Source organism: Loxodonta africana, chromosome 7, assembly GCF_030014295.1.
Source record: "Loxodonta africana isolate mLoxAfr1 chromosome 7, mLoxAfr1.hap2, whole genome shotgun sequence".
In the NCBI taxonomy this organism is placed as follows: domain Eukaryota; kingdom Metazoa; phylum Chordata; class Mammalia; order Proboscidea; family Elephantidae; genus Loxodonta; species Loxodonta africana.
Window position 1 is genome coordinate 6,287,818 of NC_087348.1, and position 19,580 is coordinate 6,307,397.

Sequence of the window (19,580 nt, forward strand, 5' to 3'; positions counted from 1 at the left end):
TTAAGAGGATTAGGGTGAGATTGTAACCCCACCCTTGCTCAGTTCACCTCCCTGCTCCAAAGTTAAAGGAGTTTCCCAGAGTGTAGTCTGCATCACCTTTTATTACTTAAGAGATAAAAGGAAAGAGAAGCAAGCACAGAGTTGGGGACTTTAAACTACCAAGAAAGCAGCACCAGGAGCAGAGCGCGTCCTTTGGACACGGGGTCCCTGCGCCTGAGAAGCTCCTCAACCAAGGGCAGATTGAGGACAAGGACCTTCCTCCAGAGAGAAAGTCTTCCCCTGGAGCTGACGCCCTAAATTTGGACTTGTAACCAACTAGACTGTGAGAGAATAAATTTCTCTTTGTTAAAGCCATCCACTTGTGGTATTTCTGTTATAGCAGTACTAGGTGACTAAGACACATATGCATATTTTTTTTTTTAAGTAACATTTTATTGTGTTTTTGGTGAAGGTTTACACAGCAGTTTAGATTCCCATTCAACAATTTCTCCACAAATTGTTCAGTGACATTGGTTATGCTCTTTACAATGGGTGAACACTCTCTGTATTGCCATTCTAGCTATTCCTCTTCCGTTAATCTAGTTTCCAGGCCCCCTGACACTGTCATCTTTGTTTTAAATAATTGTTGACCATTTGGTCTCATAAAGACAGATGATTTTTTTAAGAAACACAGTCCTCATGGGTGATATTCTTTATTTTGTGAGCCAATCTGTTACTTAGCTACAAGGTGACCTCGGGGCTAGTTTTGATTCAAGGTTTAAAGAGTATCTCAGGAGTCTCAGGGAGTCCGCCAGTCTCAACCGGTTCAGTCTTTTTTTTTTTTTTTTTAATAGGAATTTAAGGTCCATGTTTTTCTCCCATTCTATCCGGGTCCATCTACTGTGGCCTGGTCATTTATATCTTAATCACACCACTTAAGTTTACACCAAGACAAACTGAAAGCCTGAAGAATAAAGAAGGGTGAAGTGTGTATGACTGATCATTTTAACGTGTAAGCTTGGAGCTGTAAAAAAATGTGTAAAAATAGTCTAGAGAACACACCTGACTGCCAACTACACAGTACGTGGGTAACCACAAGCTGTGTCTCAGAAAGTGCCAGTCACCAGAGCAGCAGCAGGGTTAAGTGACTTGCAGAAGGAAAAGGATGGGGTGGCGGGTGCCCTGAAACAAGCGGGTGGGGCATTCCGTCACATCCCTGGCCAAACCACCCTATCACGGACAGTTAGAAAGGGGGACTCTTTCTGAATGGACCCCACCTTGCTCCAGAAACTGCAGCTCCACTCTGGGAGCAGGCGGCAGCTGCAAAGGAGGCAGCAAGGGCAGCCCAGGAATCGGGCAGGAGCTGCCAGCCCCGCGCCCTCCCGACACAGCCCCCATCCTCACAGACGCAGCCAGAGGCAGCGAGCGCCAGGTCTCCTGTTGCACTTTGTTTATCGAAACACAGGCACCCAACCAAAACCACCCAGTCTGCTTCCTGCCAATAAGCCATCTTTTCCTACTAGTTTCCAAATGTCTGTGCCAACCAAGACACACTAGCAGGAAAACCCTGACGGCAGTTCTCTGAGCAGCAGATTTCCCGGTAGGTGTTATCTACAGCTGCTTTCTGCTGCAACGGCAGTCAATTTGCAAAGGAAACCTGAAGATTCACTCTCTGTGCCTCTGCAGGAGCAGCACGCCCTCCTGCTCAGTTCTGAGAGGCAGCAGAAAGGCAGCAAGGCTCAGGGAGGACGTCGGCCCGGGTGCTCGTCCTAGCTCTGCCCTCGCTGTTCAGGGCCTGGGGCACCTGATCCTGCTTCTCAGCTTCGTCTGGGAACTGGGCAGCAATAGCGTCCAGCTCACACCAGAGGGGTAAGCAGAGTGGAAGCACTTCCAAGAGCCCAGGTCTCGAAGCACTTGGTCACCATTGACCTGCACATGGTGACCATCACTGTTCCAATTCTCATTGTTATCCAACACTTGGTAAACCTGAAACCTTTTTGAAAGCCTTCCACGATGGCATCATGTTGATGAGAATGAGATAAGAGATCCTTCCTCAAACATTACAAAAGGATGTAATAATCTAAAATATAACTACTGGCCTCACTTGTTTGGAGCAAAAGAAAAAGAAGAAAACCAGAGACTCAAAGAAGAAACTACTCTACAGGAACCATGGCCTCACCTATCCAGAGACCAGAAGAACTAGATGGTGCCCAGCTACCACTATCTACCGTTTTAATCAGGGCCACAGTACATGGATCCTGACAGAATGGGAGATAAATATGGAACAGAGCTCAGATTCTTAAAGAAAAAAAAAAAAAAACCAGAGTTACTGGACTGATTGAGACTGGATGACTCCCCAAGACTACTGCCTTGAGATGCCCTTTAAGCCTTGAGCCAAAGCTGGCCCCAGGTTACCTTGTAGCTGAATAACAGGTTGGCTCACAAAATAGAGAATATCCCATGAGTACTGTGCTCCTTTAAAAATAACCTGTAGGAGACCAAATGGTCAACAGTCACTTTAAGACAAAGATGGGAATGTAAGGGGCCAGGGAAACTAATGGCAACAGGACAACAAGAACGGAGATAACATGAAGAATGTAATCAATGTCACTGAACAGCCTGTGCAGAAATGGTTAAATGGGAACCTAAAAAAACAGCTGTACACAATAACGCACAATATTACATTCCATACGTCAAAAAACCAGGGATCTGTGATTGCACGTGGCCTTGTACCCACTAACCAGGCGACCTGATTAACTACGATTCAACTGTCTGCCCCAACCAGACCCTGAGCTCCCGAAGACACAGATGGGGCCGTGGTCAGCGTCAGCCCCAGCCCTGGCCAGACCCCCAGCACAGCCAGTAGGATGAGCAGCTGCATCCCAGACCGATGCCTGGTCCATAACAAAGGCTGCCAGGAGACTTTCTCTATGGCCCAGACGGACGCTCTCTGAGCACAAACACAACACCAGGGCCTCCTGGCTGTCCTGGGGCATGGTCAGAGTCAGAAAGGGCCCAGCCCAGTGCTGGATCGGCAACGACTCAGTGCATAGTTCACCTGACACACACGGGACCACCATGAGTCAGAACTGACTCAGCTGCAACTAGTTGCCTAGGGTGACCATCTGGCCCTGTTTGCTCAGGACCCAGGCGTTTCCTGAGAGGCAGGACTTTCAGACCTAAAATTACTGGGGAAGTCCTCGGCAAACAGGGACAGCTGGTCACCTCCAGTATATGTGTTATCTCTTCGGCACAAACGCACTTTTCACGACTGTACAACAGCCCCCCTTGTAGGTATGTCGTAGTCTTTCTCCCCAACTCCCTGTTGTTGGAGACTTAGGTTGTTACCAGGTTTACATTTTATAAATGTAAGTGGTTATAAATCTCTTCATGAATAAAACCTCCTCCTTAAAAATAAAAGAATAAGTGCTCAGTAACGCTGTTGACCAGCTTCAGCAGAACCAAGGCTGGTGCCTGGCTGAGCTCCTGCTAAGCGTGGACGGCCACCTGACAGACACAGGCACCCCTGCCCACCTTTGAGCCCTGCTTCACAGCCTGAAGGATTATCTCCACCACAGTCGTGGTCTTCCCGGTGCCAGGAGGCCCATGGATGATGGCGAGCTCTTTCTGGGCCAGTGCGAACGAAACCGCTTCTTTCTGGGAGGCGTCCAAGGAGGGGTTGTAGAAGGTTGGCGGTGCTGGAGAAGAAGCAATGGCAGTTAGGCCCCAGCTCTCCCTCACCTGGCACTCCTTCCTCTCAGAGTGTGCGTTGAGGGAAGCAACTGATACACGTCAGGAACAACCTCCCCACAAGGAAAACCCCATCAACACGAAATCAATCTTTGTTTCCACACAACTTCTTCTGCAGTAGGGATCAGCAAACTGCGGTTCATGGGCCAGATCCAACCCACTGTCTGTTTTTGTAAATAAAGTCTTATTGGCACACAGCCACACTCACTTGTCGGCATATCGTCTGTGTGCCTGCTCTCCACTACAACAGCAGAGCTGACGTGCAAAAGAGGCGATATGGCTCGCAAGGCCTAGCGTATCTACTATCTGTCCCTTTACAGAAAAAGCTGGCCAACTCATGCTCCTAAGTAACAGACTTTTTTGAAGTAAATGATTCTTGGAACACACTAGCTTCTACCACGTTGTCCCTTTTTTAAGGGCCCAAAAAATGACAAATGACAAAATACAACTAATAACAAATTCCAGGATCGTGTTTCTATTTCAAATCTCCCATGACAAGGCTAATTTGTTTCTTCTGCTCTGTCTCCTTGAGAACAGGGACCGTTTGTTCAGCTGTGCTCCCGGTACCTGGCACACAGAGACGCTCAGTAAGCGAGTAAATAAGGCTGAAGCAACCCTCATGAACAGTCACAATAGTGGAATGTGGGGTCGTCACGGTCCCTCTGATCCAGAGCTCCAGGGTCCCCTCTGTGACTCCTCACTGTACCCCTGTCTTTAGCTCATAGCTATAAGTAAGACACATCGTGTTCCTAAACACAGAGTAAACACGTTTCTAACTCTGTGTTGAGCACACAGCAGCCTCGTGCCTTATTCATCTAGCACTATCCTAACAGAAATACTATAAGCGGTTCCTCTAACAAACAGAAATTTATTTTCTCACGGTTTAAGAGGCTAGAAGTCCAACCAAATTCAGGGCACTGGCTCTAGAGGAAGCCTCTCGCTCTCTCCCTGTTGGCTCTAGGAGAAGGTCTTTTTCTCTTCCCAACTCTGTTCCTCGATTCCTTGGTGATCGTCATGTGGCTGGGATCTACGTTGCCCCTCCGGGCTTCCTTCTCTGTGCCTAAACCACTCCTTCTATATCTCAAAGGTGATTGGCTTAAGACACTCCCTACATAGATATGGCCTCATTAACATAACAGAGAAAAACCTCATCCCCAAATGGGACATCCACAAGTACAGGGGTTAAGATTTACAACACATATTTTTGAGGGACAAAATTCAGTCCATAACCCCTCAATAAATATTAGCTGGAAAAAAAAAAGGTATCATTGAAATGTGAGCGCTTTCACAACTGCCAAAGACAGACACACAAAGAAAATGCGTATTTATAAGACAGTAAGTCATCAGGACCAAGACTGGAAAAGCACTACAGAGCAGCCCTGCACCTTCAAAGCCGACACTAGCACAGATGTGACAGAAACGGCTGTGGGCTAACCCTCGTACTAGACTGGACCAAAGTCACTGCTGTAAAAAACGACAAAGTCCAGCGTCTACAGGACTAGACAAATGACACGCAGCTGCCTGATGAGACACAAACTCCCCTCGAAAACGACGTTCCTCCAGAACACTGAAGGAAGTACAGCGACGACTGACAGCGAAGTGAAGGGTAGGATGTGTGTGCGTGCGTGCATGCGTGTGCGTGTGTGTAACAGATACACTGTTCCATATGCGTACAGGAAAAAGACTAGAAGGAGATACACCAAGTACTAGTGCAGCTAACTCTAGACGACATGTTACAGATTGGACCGTGTCCCCCAAAAAGAATACGGCCCTCTTGGGAAATAGGGGTTTTCTTCTGTTACGTTAATGAGGCCATGCCAGCATAGGGTGGCCCTAAGCCTGATAGCCGCTTCTGACTGGTACCTATGAAAAGAGCAGAATATACCCAGAGACACACACGGGGAGATGCCATGTAAGGTCTCATCCCACAAAGGCTGCCGGCAGTCACCGGAAACCAGGAGACAGGCCCACAGAAGGTGCAACACTGACGAGACCCTGATTTGGACTTCTAGGCTCCTAACCTGTGAGAAAACAAAATTCTGTTCTTTAAAGCCACCTACTCGTAGCATTTCTGTTACAGCAGCCCTGACAAGCTAGGTCAACATATTTTTGTGAACGATTTTTTTTTTCCTTTGATTTTATGCTTCTTTATTTCTAAACTTCGTGCAACAGTAACATGTTACTGTTACAATTGAAAAAAAAACAGTTGCCTGCTGACCCCATGGGCGTCATGCTGACCCCATGGGCGTCAGAGTAGACTCTGCTCTGTAAGATTTTCAGTGGTAGATTTTTTGGAAGTAAGTCACCAGGCCTGTCTTCCGAGGTGCCTCTGGGTGGGTTCAAACAGCCAACCTCTCAGCAGTCAGGCACGTCTGCCCCACACAGGGACCCCACAGTCAGGACAGACTATCTTAAATTGGAAGGATGTTGAGAAAATAATCAAATGCTTGCCGAATTCAGATTTTTCAAACAAACAAAAAGTGCTATCAAGCATAAAGTATGATCAGGCGTCCTCTAATTTCACACGGTACTGAGCTAGAAAAAATAGCCTCACATTTCAAAATAAGATGTTTAGATACATTCGAAAGAACATTCTAAAGAACGATGGAACAAGCTCCTTTTGTTCTACTGAGTAGCTGAAAGAGGGTCTAACACATACAAGTTGCTCAAAGACATTCATAAAAGGACGTCAAGGATAGGTTTGTTCTAACTGTACATTTTCAAATGCCTGCTAAAATGGCCCGCGGTCTCGTTCTTCCAGAGGCTGTCAACAGCCATGTCAGCTGAAAAGAAAAACCCGAAGTTCTTACGTGTGTCAGCAGCGGGACTAGGGTCTGAGCCGCCGAAGAGGACGTCTACGAGGGAGGACGCGGGGCCAGAACGGTACTTCTTGAGGGCAAGCAGAGCTCTGCCGAGGGAGACGCCCCGGGTCAGCAGCCGGGATTCACTGCCCCAGGCCCGCCCCAGAGCTCCTGCCCCGAGCTCCTACCCCACCCCACCCTGTGCTCCCCAGGTGCCCGGCCCCAGCCCCACCTCCGAGCCCCGCCCCAGGCCCGGCTCCAGGCCCCAGCCCAAATCCTGCCCCAAGCCCCACGCCGCCGCCGTTCCCCCCAGGCCCCAACTTTGCCCCAGCGCACCTCCGAGCCCCACCTCCGAGCCCCGCCCCAGCCCACCCCAGCCCCACCCAGCCCCACCTCCGAGCACCACCCCTGCCCCACCCAGCCCTCCCCCGCCCCACCCAGCCCTCCCCCGCCCCACCCAGCCCTCCCCCGCCCCACCCAGCCCTCCCCCGCCCCACCGAGCCACGCCTCTGAGCCCAGCCCCAGCCTACCGCAGGCAGACCTGAGCCCCGCCCCAGCCCTCCCCAGCCCTCCCCAGCCCTCCCCAGCCCTCCCCAGCCCTCCCCAACCCCACCCCAGCCCTCCCCAACCCTCCCCAGCCCACCCCAGCCCCACCTCCGAGCACCACCCCAGCCCCACCCCAGCCCTCCCCAGCCCCACCCAGCCCCACCTCCGAGCACCACCCCAGCCCCACCCCAGTCCTCCCCCCCGCCCCACCCAGCCCCACCTCCGAGCCCCGCCCCAGCCCACCCCAGCCCCACCCCAGCCCCACCTCCGAGCCCCGTCCCAGCCCACCCCAGCCAGACCTGAGCCCCGCCCCAGCCCTCCCCAGCCCCCACCCAGCCCCACCTCCGAGCACCACCCCAGCCCCACCCAGGCCCGCCCCAGCCCCACCTCCGTGCCCTCCCCCAGCCGCACCCAGCCCTCCCCCCCGCCCCACCCAGCTCCGCCTCCGAGGCCCACCCCAGCCCTTCCCCAGCCCCACCCAGCCCCCCACCTCTGAGCACCACCCCAGCCTGCTGAAGCCCCGCCCGGCCCCGGCCCCGCCCTAGCACCACCCACCCCGCCCGGCCCAGCCCGAGCCTGCCCGATCCCCGCCCGGCCCCGCCCTGGCCCCACCCCGCCGGCCCGATCCCCGCCCGGCCCCGCCCTGGCCCCCCGCCCGGCCCCGCCGGCCCAATCCCCCGCCCGGCCCCACCCTGGCCCCACCCCGCCGGCCCGATCCCCGCCCGGCCCCGCCCTGCCCCACCCCGCCGGCCCGATCCCCGCCCGGCCCCGCCCTGGCCCCACCCCGCCGGCCCGATCCCTGCCCCGGCCCCGCCCTCCCTGCCCAATCCCGCCCCGGCCCCGCCCCGGCCCCGCCCCCACCAGGCCCCGCCGCCTGCAGCTCCCCGTCCGCATGTGCCGCAAGAAGCACTGGGGAGCGCAGGGTTGCTTTTTGTTGGCGCAGCAGGCAAAGTAGTGGGCGGGCGTTGGCTGAGCTTCCGGGAAACGTCAGGCCTGATTTCGGCGCGCACGCTCACTTTTTCAGTCGCTGGTAGGTGACGTCGTTGGCAAGTTTGAGTAGTCTGTAGGAATTCTCTCGCTCCAAGCTCAACTGGAAATGCTGCGACTCGTCAAAGGCCACCGTGGCCGATGTCTGGGTGACCCGCGTCAGGATCCCCGTGGCCAGCGGACTGCCTTCGTTAGCGCCGTCATACAGCCCCACGATATCGCCTGCAAACCCCGAAACGCAAAGGTACGTGAAACACTGAGAAAAGCGACATACGAGCTGCAGAATAAATTCCGTTCTATTTCCAACATTTTATCTCTGTTACTTTCTTTTGTAAACAAAATCAGTAACAGGAAAAAAGAAAAAAATTAACACCTAAGGTCACTGGGTGGGGCAAACGGTTCGCGCTAGACCACTAACAGAGGGGTTGGCAGTTCCAATCCACCCAGCAGCACCGAGAAAAAAAGGCCTGGCGATCTGCTACCATAAAGATTAAAAAAATTACAGGGGGAAAAAAACCCTACAGAGCAGTTCTACTCTAACACATAGGGTCACCATGAGTCGGAATCAACTTGACGGCAACAGGTTTGGTTAACTCATAAGGAAATTTATTCAGGATCAAGGAGCTGTTTAAATACACATGACAATCAACAAGCTATATAAAGAGCCTGTCTCGACCACGACTGTGCCAGGCACTGGCTCTGTACTGTGGACAAAACCCAGCCCCTGTCCTCAAACTACTTACAGGATATTGTCAGTGCCAAAAAGGAAAGCGAGGCACAGGAAGGGGTGCAGAGGGACGAGGAGGTACTGTAGGAAGGCTGTGTGGAAAGGCCCCCTGAGGGGTGACAGGTAAGCAGGGCGGCCCCACATGAGTGAAGACCTTCAGCATGGCTGGGGAGGAACATTCCAGACAGAAACAGGAGACCGATGGAGACGGTGGCTGTTTACTGCCCGCTCTGCATGGATCTTTTCCTGGGATAACTGTTTGGTGACCCACTCATTGCCAGGTGACTCTGAGGGGCCTCACCCAACTCCAGGGATAGCACACAAATCCAAGCCTATGCCAGCGACCAGGGCTCTGCAAGTCCCTGACCACAGTAAGTGTGTTGGGGATGGGCTCACGGTGTGACCAAATGCAGCCCCTGAGAGGCACGGAGACATCTGCCGGGACACCTGGAAGCAGACCAGGAGCCTGAGAGGACATACGGTAGAGACAGAACTGCTACCACGTGGCCGAGCCAGGAAGTGGAGAGAAACCAGCCCTGGCATCAACCTCCTTGGAGTCCCAGAGCTGGCCGCTCAGGTCTGACAGCTGACGCATTCCCTCCTGGGCTACGCCAGCTTGGCTGGGGTTTTCTGTCACCTGGAGCAGACAGGCCTGCCTGACAGAACCCACTCTGAGGTCAAAGCCATCTATTTCCACCCTCTGACTCCGAGTGTGAATGTGTGCACGGCATCACCGAACATCAGGCTCATGCTCAGCCCTGGCTGGCTTCCTTCCCCAGTGAATTCCACGCACCTTGACTCTTATCTCATCTCCTTCCCCAGGTTCTTCACGACAAACAGGAGGTGGCAACACTGCTTCCGGGAGAGAGGTTTGGTCTGTGTCCGGGCACCCCCAGAGGCGGGCACACAGAGGCCTCGTCCCTAACTGACCCTCCCAGCAGCAGCCCCGCATGGGACACAGCACTTCAGATTTGTATTTCTGAGCTCCTGAGCCTTAACACTGTGCCTCCAAGATGAAGAAATCACGGCTCCACCGGAATCTGACCAACAGCTATAACAACACAGCGAAATTTAACTCCCGACTTTTCCACATAAATGCTACATCCGCCGACTTCCTGTTTGTCATCAACTACTAACTAACCTATTAAGTCATCCACTTCACAAAGGGTTACTAAATGAATATGCTTTTATCTTTGCATTTTAGAGTTTACAAACCACCGCACATACATCCAACCTGTTCATTTCATCCCCACAGCAACGCCACCACCACCCACTGCCACCGAATCGATTCCAAACGATGTGACCCCACAGGACAGCAGAATTGCCCCATAGTGTTTCCAAGGCTGTCATCTTTACAGAAGCAGACTACCACGTCTTTCTGCTGCAGAGACGCTGGTGGGTTCAAACCTCGAACCTTTTGGTTGGCAGCCAAGCACTTAACTACCGTGCCACCGGGGCACCTTCGGCAACGCGGAAGGTGCAGCAACACCACGGGTGCCACTCTTATCCCTTTAGCCCAGTCTTCAGAGAGGGTGAGTGATGGACTCTAGGGCCCAGAGCAAGAAAGTGTAAGACCTCCTGCTGCTCAAGTCTGACTCGGACCAGCAGGCTCCCCCCCACGCCTCATCCTCTGCTGTCCGCCTAGACTCATCTGTCTCTAAACGTAGCCTGTCTTCTAGATTTCCACAACCATGACCTTGAGCCCTCTCACCCATGCCTGGAACGTCACATTTGTCGCTGGAAAACAAGTTTCATGCTATTGTCTATTTTAGACAGAGATCGTTTTTACCAGGACAACGTTCCAACAATTGTTGGGGAAAGAGTCCGTGAAATCAAACACCCCTTCACCACAAAAACGGGGCAGAGGCTGCGGTGGCGAAAGCTACGGTGTTGGCGGGATTCCTTTCTCTAGGTTTCTAACTCCGTCCAAGGATGACAAGGATTTGAAGCATGTGGTTAAGAAGTGTCCCGTTTCCAGCAGGGTTGGCACACTGTCGCGGATTGAACTGTGTCCCCCAAAAATGTGTGTCAACTTGGCTAGGCCATGATTCCCAGTATTGGGTGGTTGTCCACCATTTTGTCATCTGATGTGATTATCCTATGCGTTGTAAATCCTACCTCTATGGTGTTAATGCCCCCACGCATCCGTCAGTTTGTCGTACTGTGGGGGCTTGCGTGTTGCTGTGTTGCTGGAAGCTTTGCCACCGGTGTTCAGATACCAGCAGGGTCACCCATGGAGGACAGGTTTCAGCTGAGCTTCCAGACTAAGACAGACTAGGAAGAAGGACCTGGCAGTCTGCTTCTGAAAGCATCAGCCAGTGAAAACATTAGGAATAGCAGCGGAGCATTGTCTGATATAGTGCTGGAAAATGGGCCCCCCAGGTTGGAAGGCACTCAGAAGACAACTGGGGGAGAGCTGTCTCCTCAAAGTAGAGTCAACCTTAATGATGTGGATGGAGTAAAGCTTTCGGGACCTTCATTTGCTGATGTGGCACGACTCAAAATGAGAAGAAACAGCTGCATACATCCATTAATAATCAGAACCTGGAATGTACAAAGTATGAATCTAGGAAAATTGGAAATCATCAAAAATGAAATGGAATGCATAAACATCGATATCCTAGGCATTAGTGAGCTGAAATGGACTGGCACTGGCCATTTTGAATTGGACAACCATATAGTCTACTATGCTGGGAATGACAACTTGAAGAGGAATGGTGTTGCATTCATCGTCAAAAAGAACATTTCAAGATCTACCCTGAAGTATAGCGCTGTCAGTGACGGGATAATATCCATATGCCTACAAGGAAGACCAGTTAATACAACTATTATTCAAATTTATGCACCAACCACTAGGGCCAAAGATGAAGAAACTGAGTATTTTTACCAGCTTCTGCAGTCTGAAATTGATCAAACATGCAATCAGGATGCATTGATAGTTACTGGTGATTGGAATGGCAAAGCTGGAAACCAAGAGGAAGGATCAATAGTTGGAAAATATGGCCTTTGTGATAGAAATGATGCCAGACATCACATGATAGAATTTTGTGGACCAACGACTTCTTCATTGCAAATACCTTTTCCAACAACATAAATGGCAATGATACACATGGACCTCACCGAATGGAATACGCAGGGATCAAATTGACTAGATCTGTGGAAAGAGAAGATAGAAAAGCTCAATATCATCAGTCAGAACAAGGCCAGAGCCCAACTGCAGAACAGACCATCAATTGCTCATATGCGAGTTCAAGTTGAAGCTGAAGAAAATTAGAACAAGTCCATGAGAGCCAAAGTATGACCTTGAGTATATCCCACCTGAATTTAGAGACCATCTCAAGAATAGATTTGATGCACTGAACACCAATGGCCAAGGACCAGTCAAGTTGTGGAATGACATCAAGGACACCATACATGAAGAAAGCAAGAGGTTATTAAAAAGACAGGAAAGAAAAAAAGATCAAAATGGATGCCAGAAGAGACTCTGAAACCTGCTCTTAAACATCAAGTAGCTGAAGTGAACAGGAGAAATGATGTAGTAAAAGAGTTGAACAGAAGATTTCAAAGGGCGGCTCAAGAAGGTAAAGTAGTATAAGGACACATGCAAAGACCTGGAGGTAGAAAATCAAAAGGGAAGAACATGCTTGGCATTTCTCAAGCTGGAAGAATTGAAGAAAAAATCAGGCCTCAAATTGCAATAGTGAAAGATTCTATGGGCAAAATACTGAATGACACGGGAAGCAGTAAAAGAAGATGGAAGGAATACACAGAGTCACTGTACCAAAAAAAACTGGTCGACATTTAACCATTTCAGGAGGTAGCCTATGATCAAGAACCAATGGTACTGAAGGAAGAAGTCCAAGCTGCACTGAAGACATTGGCAAAAAACAAGGCTTCAGGACTTCATGGAATACCAAATGAGATGTTTCAACAAACGGATGCAGAAGTGGAAGTGCTCACTCACCTATGCCAAGTAATTTGGAAGACAATTACCTGGCCATCCGACTGGAAGAGGTCCATATTTATGCCTATTCCAAAGAAAGGTGATCACCTTTCTTTGGAATAGGCATCAATATCACACACAAGTAAAATTTTGCTGAAGATCATTCAAAAGTGGTTGCAGCAGTATATCAACAGGGAACTGCCAGAAGTTCAGGCCCGATCAGAAGAGGACGTGGAACCAGGGATATCGTTGCTGATGTCAGATGGATCCTGGCTGAAAGCAGAGAACGCCAGAAGGATGTTTACCTGTGTTTTATGGACTATGCAAAGGCATTTGACTGTGTGGATCATAACAAGTTATGGATAACATTGCAAAGAATGGGAATTCCCGAACATTCAGCTGTGCTCATGAGGAGCCTGTACACAGACCAAGAAGCAGTCATTCAAACAGAACAATGAGATACTGCATGGTTTAAAGTCAGGAAAGGTGTGTATCCTTTCACCATACTTATTCAATCTGTATGCTGAGCAAATAATCCAAGAAGCTGGACTATGTGAAGAAGAATGGGGCATTAGGATTGGGGGAAGACTCATTAACAACCTGCGTTATGCAGATGACACAACCTTGCTTGCTGAAAGTGAAGAGGACTTGAAGCATTTACCAATGAAAATCAAAGACCACAGCCTTCTGTGTGGATTACACCTCAACATAAAGAAAACAAAAATCCTCACAACTGGACCAATGAGCAACATCATGATAAACTGAGAAAAGACTGAAGTTGTCAAGGATTCCATTTTACTTGGATCCACAATCAACACCCATGGAAGCAGCAGTCAAGAAATCAAAAGACGCGTTGCATTGGGCAAATCTGCTGCAAAAGATGTCTTTAAAGTGTTAAAAAGCCAAGATGTCACCTTGAAGACTAAGGCATGCCTGACTCAAGCCACGGTATTTTCAATAGCATCATATGCACATGAAAGCTGGACAATGAATAAGGAAGACCCAAGAAGAACTGACGCCTTTGAATTGTGGTGTTGGCGAATACTGAATATACCATGGACTACCAAAAGAACAAACAGATCTGTCTTAAAAGAAGTACAATGAGAATGCTCCTTAGAATCAAGGATGGTGAGCTTCAGCTCATGTACTTTGGACATGTTGTCAGGAGGGATCACTCCCTGGAGGAGGACATCATGCTTGTTAAGTAGAGGGTCATCGAAAAAGAGGAAGACTCTCAACAACATGGATCGGCACAGTGGCTGCAACAATGGGCTCAAGCACAACAACGATTGTGAGGCTGCTGCGGGAGTGGGCAGGGTTTGGTTCTGTTGTACACAGGGTCGCTATGAGTTGGAACCGACTGGACAGAACCTAACAACAACAACAACATGATATTAATGAGGCAGGGTTAGAAGCAGTTATGTTAATGAGGCCAGACTCAATCTACAGGATTAGGTTGTATCTTGAGTCAACCTCTTTTGAGATATAAAGGAGAGAATCAAGCAGTGAGGAAAGGGACCTCACGCCACCAAGAAAGAAGCTCCAGAAGCGAAGTGCATCTTCTGGACCCAAGGTCCATGGGATGGGAAGCTCCTAGACCAGGGGAAGATTGATGACAAGGGCCTTCTCCAAAAGCCAAGAGAGAGAGAAAGCCTTCCCCTGGAGCTGGTACCATAAATTTGCACTTCTAGCCTCCTAGACTGTGAGAGAGTAAATTTGTTTGTTAAAGTCATCCACTTGTGCCATTTCTGTTACAGCAGTGCTGGGTGACTAAGACGCACAGATTTGGCCACAGTATGTGTGGTACGGAAAGTACGGGAATACAGAACTACACAGGCTGCATGTTCAGCAACCCGGACCAACGCCGTCCAACGGAAATGTAATGAGAGCCACGTGTAATTCAAAGCTTTCTAGCAGCCACATTAAAAACAAAACAAAAAATAAATGGGTAAAATTAATTTTAATAGTAATATATTTCATTTAACCTTAGAAACGAAGAATATGTGATCCATTTAACATATAATCAATATTCAGAAAATTATCCAGGATATATTCTAGATTTCTGTTTTTTGTACCAAGTCTTCAAAATCGGGGGTATATTTTACACTTTCAACACATCACTAGCCACATTTCAAGTGCTATAACCACGGTGGCCAGCGGCTGCCATTGTGGACACTGCTGATCTAGACTATGAGAAAGCCATGCAGCTGTGGAGTTTCTCATTGTCCTTCTCCCAACCTCGGTTATTCTTTTACAAGAATAAAAGTCACAGTTTGAATGCCAGCAAGAGTCAACATATTTCTGCACGAAAAAACGTACAAACTTTTACCATGTGACCCAGCAACCCTACTCCTAAGCATGTACCCAAGAGAAATGAAGACATGTCCACACAGAAACTTGTACATGACTTTTTACAGCAGTATTATTCATAACAGCCAAACGGAGAAAACAACCCAAATGTCCACCAACGGATGAATGGATACACGAAATGTGGGATATCCATGCAGTAACAATGTTGTTGTTGTTGTTGTTAGGTGCCGTCGAATCGGTTCCGACTCATAGTGACCCTACACACAACAGAAAGAAACGCTGCCAGGTCCTGCGCCATCCTTACAATCATTGTTATGCTTGAGCTCATTGTTGCAGCCACTGTGTCAATCCACCTCGTTGAGGGTCTTCCTCTTTTCTGCTGACCCTGTACTCTGCCAAGCATGATGTCCTTCTCCAGGGACTCATCCCTCCTGACAACATGTCCAAAGTATATAAGACGCAGTCTCGCCATCCTTGCCTCTAAGGAGCATTCTGGCCGCACTCCTTCCAAGACAGATTTGTTCGTTCTTTTGGCAGTCTGTGGTATATTCAATATTCTTCGCCAACACCACAATTCAAAGGCGTCAGCTCTTCTTCGGTCTTCCTTATTCATTGTCCAGCTTTCACATGCACGTGATGCGATTGGAAATACCATGGCTTGGGTCAGGCGCACCGTAGTCTTCAGGGTGACATCTTTGCTCTTCAACACTTTGAAGAGGTCCTTTGCGGCAGATTTGCCCAATGCAACACGTCTTTTGATTTCTTGACCGCTGCTTCCATGGCTCTTGATTGTGGATCCAAGTAAAATGAAATCCTTGACAACTTCAATCTTTTCTCCGTTTATCATGATGTTGCTCATTGGTCCAGTGGTGGGGATTTTTGTTTTCTTTATGTTGAGGTGTAATCCACACTCTGAAGGCTGTGGTCTTTCATCTTCATCAGTAAGTACTTCAAGTCCTCCTCACTTTCAGCAAGCAAGGTTGTGTCATCTGCATAGCACAGGTTGTTAATGAGTCTTCCTCCAATCCTAATGCCCTGTTCTTCTTCATATAGTCCAGCTTCTTGGATTATTTGCTAAGCATACAGACTAAATAGGTATGGCGAAAGAATACAACCCTGCCGCACACGTTTCCTGATATTTCTGATAGCAGTATTACTCAGTCATAAAAGGGAATGAGGTCCTGATACATGCTACGACACGGATGAACCTTGAATACATCATGCTAAGTGAAAGAAAGCCAGTCAGTCACAAAGGACTACATACTGTATGGTTTCATTTATATGAAACAGGCAAAACTACAAAGAGTAGACTAGTGGTTGCCTAGGGCTGGAATGGGATGGGAGGGACTGAGAAATGGCAGCTTCTTTTAGGGGAAATGAAAATGTTCTAACGTGATTATCGTGATGGTTGTACACTTATGTGAATATACTAAAACCCACTGAATTATACACTTTAAATGGGTCAACCGTATATGCGAATTACACATCAATAACCAACACTAAGGCCACTGCCACCGAGTGGATTCTGACTCACGGCGCCTGTGTTAGACGAGCAGGACTGCCCCGCAGGCTTCCAAGGCTGTGGTCTTTACGGAGCAGACTGCCACATCCTTCTCCTGTAGGGCAGCTGGGAGGTTCAAACCGCCAACCTTGCGGTTAGCAGCTGACTGCTTTAACCATTGTGCCACCAGGGCTCCTTATATATCAATAGAGCTGTTGAAAATGTGTAAAAAAAAAAAAAAAGGAATGGCATTCTGATACATGCTACAACACGGATGATCCTTGCAAACATCACACTAACTGAAAGACGCCTGACAGAAAGGTCATATAGCGTATGGTTCCATTTATATGAAATATCCAAAGTAGGCAAATGCATAGAGACAGAAAGTAGATTAGTGGGTGCCCAGGGCTTAGGGAAGGAGCCCTAGAGGCACAGTGGTTAAGTACTCTGCTGCTAACCAAAGGGTCAGAGATTCAAACCCACCAGCCACCCACAGGAGGAAGATCTGGCAGTCTGCTTCCATAAAGACTACCGCCTTGGAAACCCTATGGGGCAGTTCTACCCTGTCCTATGGGGTTGCTATGAGTCAGAATTGACTCAACAGCACTGCGTTTTGGGCTTGGGGGGCTGGAGGGTGGGGAGGTGACAGTTAAAGAGAACAGGGTTTCTTCCATCAAATTGTACACTTTAAACAAGTGAATTGCATGGCGTGCAAATTCTAACTCAATAAAGCTGTTTGCAAACATGGCACGAACCGGAAGTGAAGCTGTTGCTGGGCAGCACTGCAGCAGACCCGCACCTCCTGGGCTCGAAGGTGGCCAGCAGCTTCCCGTACAGCCCAGTCCGCTGGTTGGATACCTGGAGCTTCAGCAGACAAACACCTCGGCTCTGGAGCTCCTTCAGGGAGACGCTTTCCTGCCAGGACCTGGAAGACACACGGCATTAATTCTCAATATTTGTACTTTGCAGGCCTTTACTTCCATTCATGCAGGAGGAAAGTAAAAGGGAGAGAAAAGCAGAAAGAGATCTGTGTGAGCACTAAATACTCCCCGACGAAACTCAGAACCGGGCCACTCGCAAACCTGCTCCTCCTCCTATATCTCCCGGTGCCCATGACACCAGGACCCTCCTCTCAGCTACCCAAGGAGACTTCATTCACTTTTACCCTCCCCTACTCCCATTAGTCGTTGAGTTTTATCAACCCCTCCCCCCAGTTATACCCTGAGTCTATCTCCACCTCTCATGCTCACTGCTGTAGCCCTGGTTCACACCAATGTCACTGTTCACCTGAACTCAATGGTCTCCTAACTTAGCCTCACCAGAGTCTCTGTGTGGTGCAAACAGTTAACGTGCTCGGCTGCTACGGAAAGGTCAATGGTTCAAGTCCACCCAGACGTACCTCGGAAGAAAGGCCTGGTGACCTAATTCCGTAAAATCAGCTATCAAAAACCCAACGGGGCACAGTACTACTCTAGCACACACCGGGGCGCCACGAATCAGAGTTGCCTCAATAGCAGCTGTAACTGTAACTGCCTGAGCTCTGGCCTCTCCCAGACCAGCTGTCCAGCAGCTGTACCAGAGTGAGCCTGCTAAAATGCAGATCGATCCACCTCCGTCACCTGCTTAACAGCTCTGCTGCCCACGCTCCGTGCACAGAATAGAACAGACGCCCCTTGGATGAGCACCCTCTGTCTCTCTCCTTTGCTGTCAGGAACAGCTACCAACCTGAGGCGCTGCGTACCACGCCAAGCACCTGGAGGCCATTCCATTCTCAGAGTAAACCTGCCAGGTGGGAACTGTTGCCATTTTACAGATGAGGTAACTCAGGCTCGGAGAGGGAACCTGCAGAGTCACACAGCCATAGATGGAGAGCTGGGATTCCAGTAAGGGAGGGCTGACTTAACCTTCACCAGCAATACGCTCTCAAACAAATCCCATCACTGCCCGCAGTGTGCTGGCTGAGTGCAAACCCTAGAATCCGTGTGCCTCAACTCAAATCCTGACACCTGTGTTACCATGTGACTTTACCTCTCTGGCTCCATCTCCCTATCAGCAAAGTGAGGGTGACAACAGTAACCTGCTGCACGGGGGAGTGAGCTGTAAAGGAGTTGTCAGCATTTCTCCCACTGGAAGGCAGTTGTTTACGTTTCCATCTACCCTGTCTGCTTACACCCAGCCTCCAGTTGACCATACCGGGCACAGAGGCCCAGAGGCCGTATCTTACTTGCTTTGCCTGGGCCTAGCGCAGAATAGGTGCAAACGGTGCTTACTGAGCGGATGAATAGGGAAAAAGGCTGAGAGCAGCTGGGGCTGAACTGGGGCTAGGACCAGTACCTATAGCTGTATGCTTTGGGGTGGCTGTGAGCTGCCCTCCAGTCGGCCCCAACTTACGCCGACCCCATATACAACGGGATCCGTGTACTGTGCCCCATAAGGTTTCCCTTGGCTGATTTTTGGGGGGTAGATCGCCAGCCTTTCTTCCTCGTCCACCTCAGGCTGCAAGCTCCGCTGAAGGCTGGTCGGCATCCCAGCAACACACAAGCCCCCACCGACAGGGTGCTGGCTGCGCCCGAGGCGCACTGGCTGGGAACCGAACCCGGGTCTCCCGCATGGAAGGCGAGGGCTCTACGGTGAACCACCACCGCCCTCTGAGTGCAAGTCTAGAAAGGGGGCTTCGGGCCGAGAAACGAAAGGGCTTCCCAGGGGTCGGAAAACGCCCACAGGCTGCCGCGGGAGGTCCGGAGGGAGCCCTCCCTGCAGGCGGCCGAGCAGAGCCCCGCGGCCCCGGCAGCACCGGAGGGCCCGGGAGCTCTGAGCCGGGCGGGCTGGGGCCGCAGGGAGGCGGCGACCGTACCTGCGCTCCTCGACCTCCGCGTCTCTCTCGAGCGCCAGCAGTTCCAACTGCTTGGTCACGAAGCTCTCCACAGCCGCCGAGGCCATGGCCGCCGCCGGGCCGATGCTCTCTACCCGTCGGATGCTCCCAGCCGGGCCGGTGTTCCCCCCCCGGACCCGATGCGTCGACGCACGACGTTCGCG

The 19,580-nt window shown here is 50.2% G+C and overlaps 1 protein-coding gene across 1 annotated transcript in view; it reads right to left on the bottom strand.

The window, feature by feature from the left end:
• IGHMBP2 (immunoglobulin mu DNA binding protein 2) overlaps window positions 1-19,537 on the bottom strand; it is a 40,707-nt gene extending 21,170 nt beyond the window's left edge. Inside the window, exons 1-5 of the mRNA XM_064287628.1 lie at window positions 19,399-19,537; window positions 17,300-17,469; window positions 8,093-8,285; window positions 6,540-6,637; window positions 3,514-3,677 (exon numbers count right to left, since the gene is read on the bottom strand). Coding sequence (XP_064143698.1) covers window positions 3,514-3,677; window positions 6,540-6,637; window positions 8,093-8,285; window positions 17,300-17,469; window positions 19,399-19,484 — 711 coding nt within the window. The 5' untranslated portion in view covers window positions 19,485-19,537. The remainder of the gene's footprint in view (window positions 1-3,513; window positions 3,678-6,539; window positions 6,638-8,092; window positions 8,286-17,299; window positions 17,470-19,398) is intronic.
• Between the last annotated feature and the right edge of the window lie 43 nt (window positions 19,538-19,580).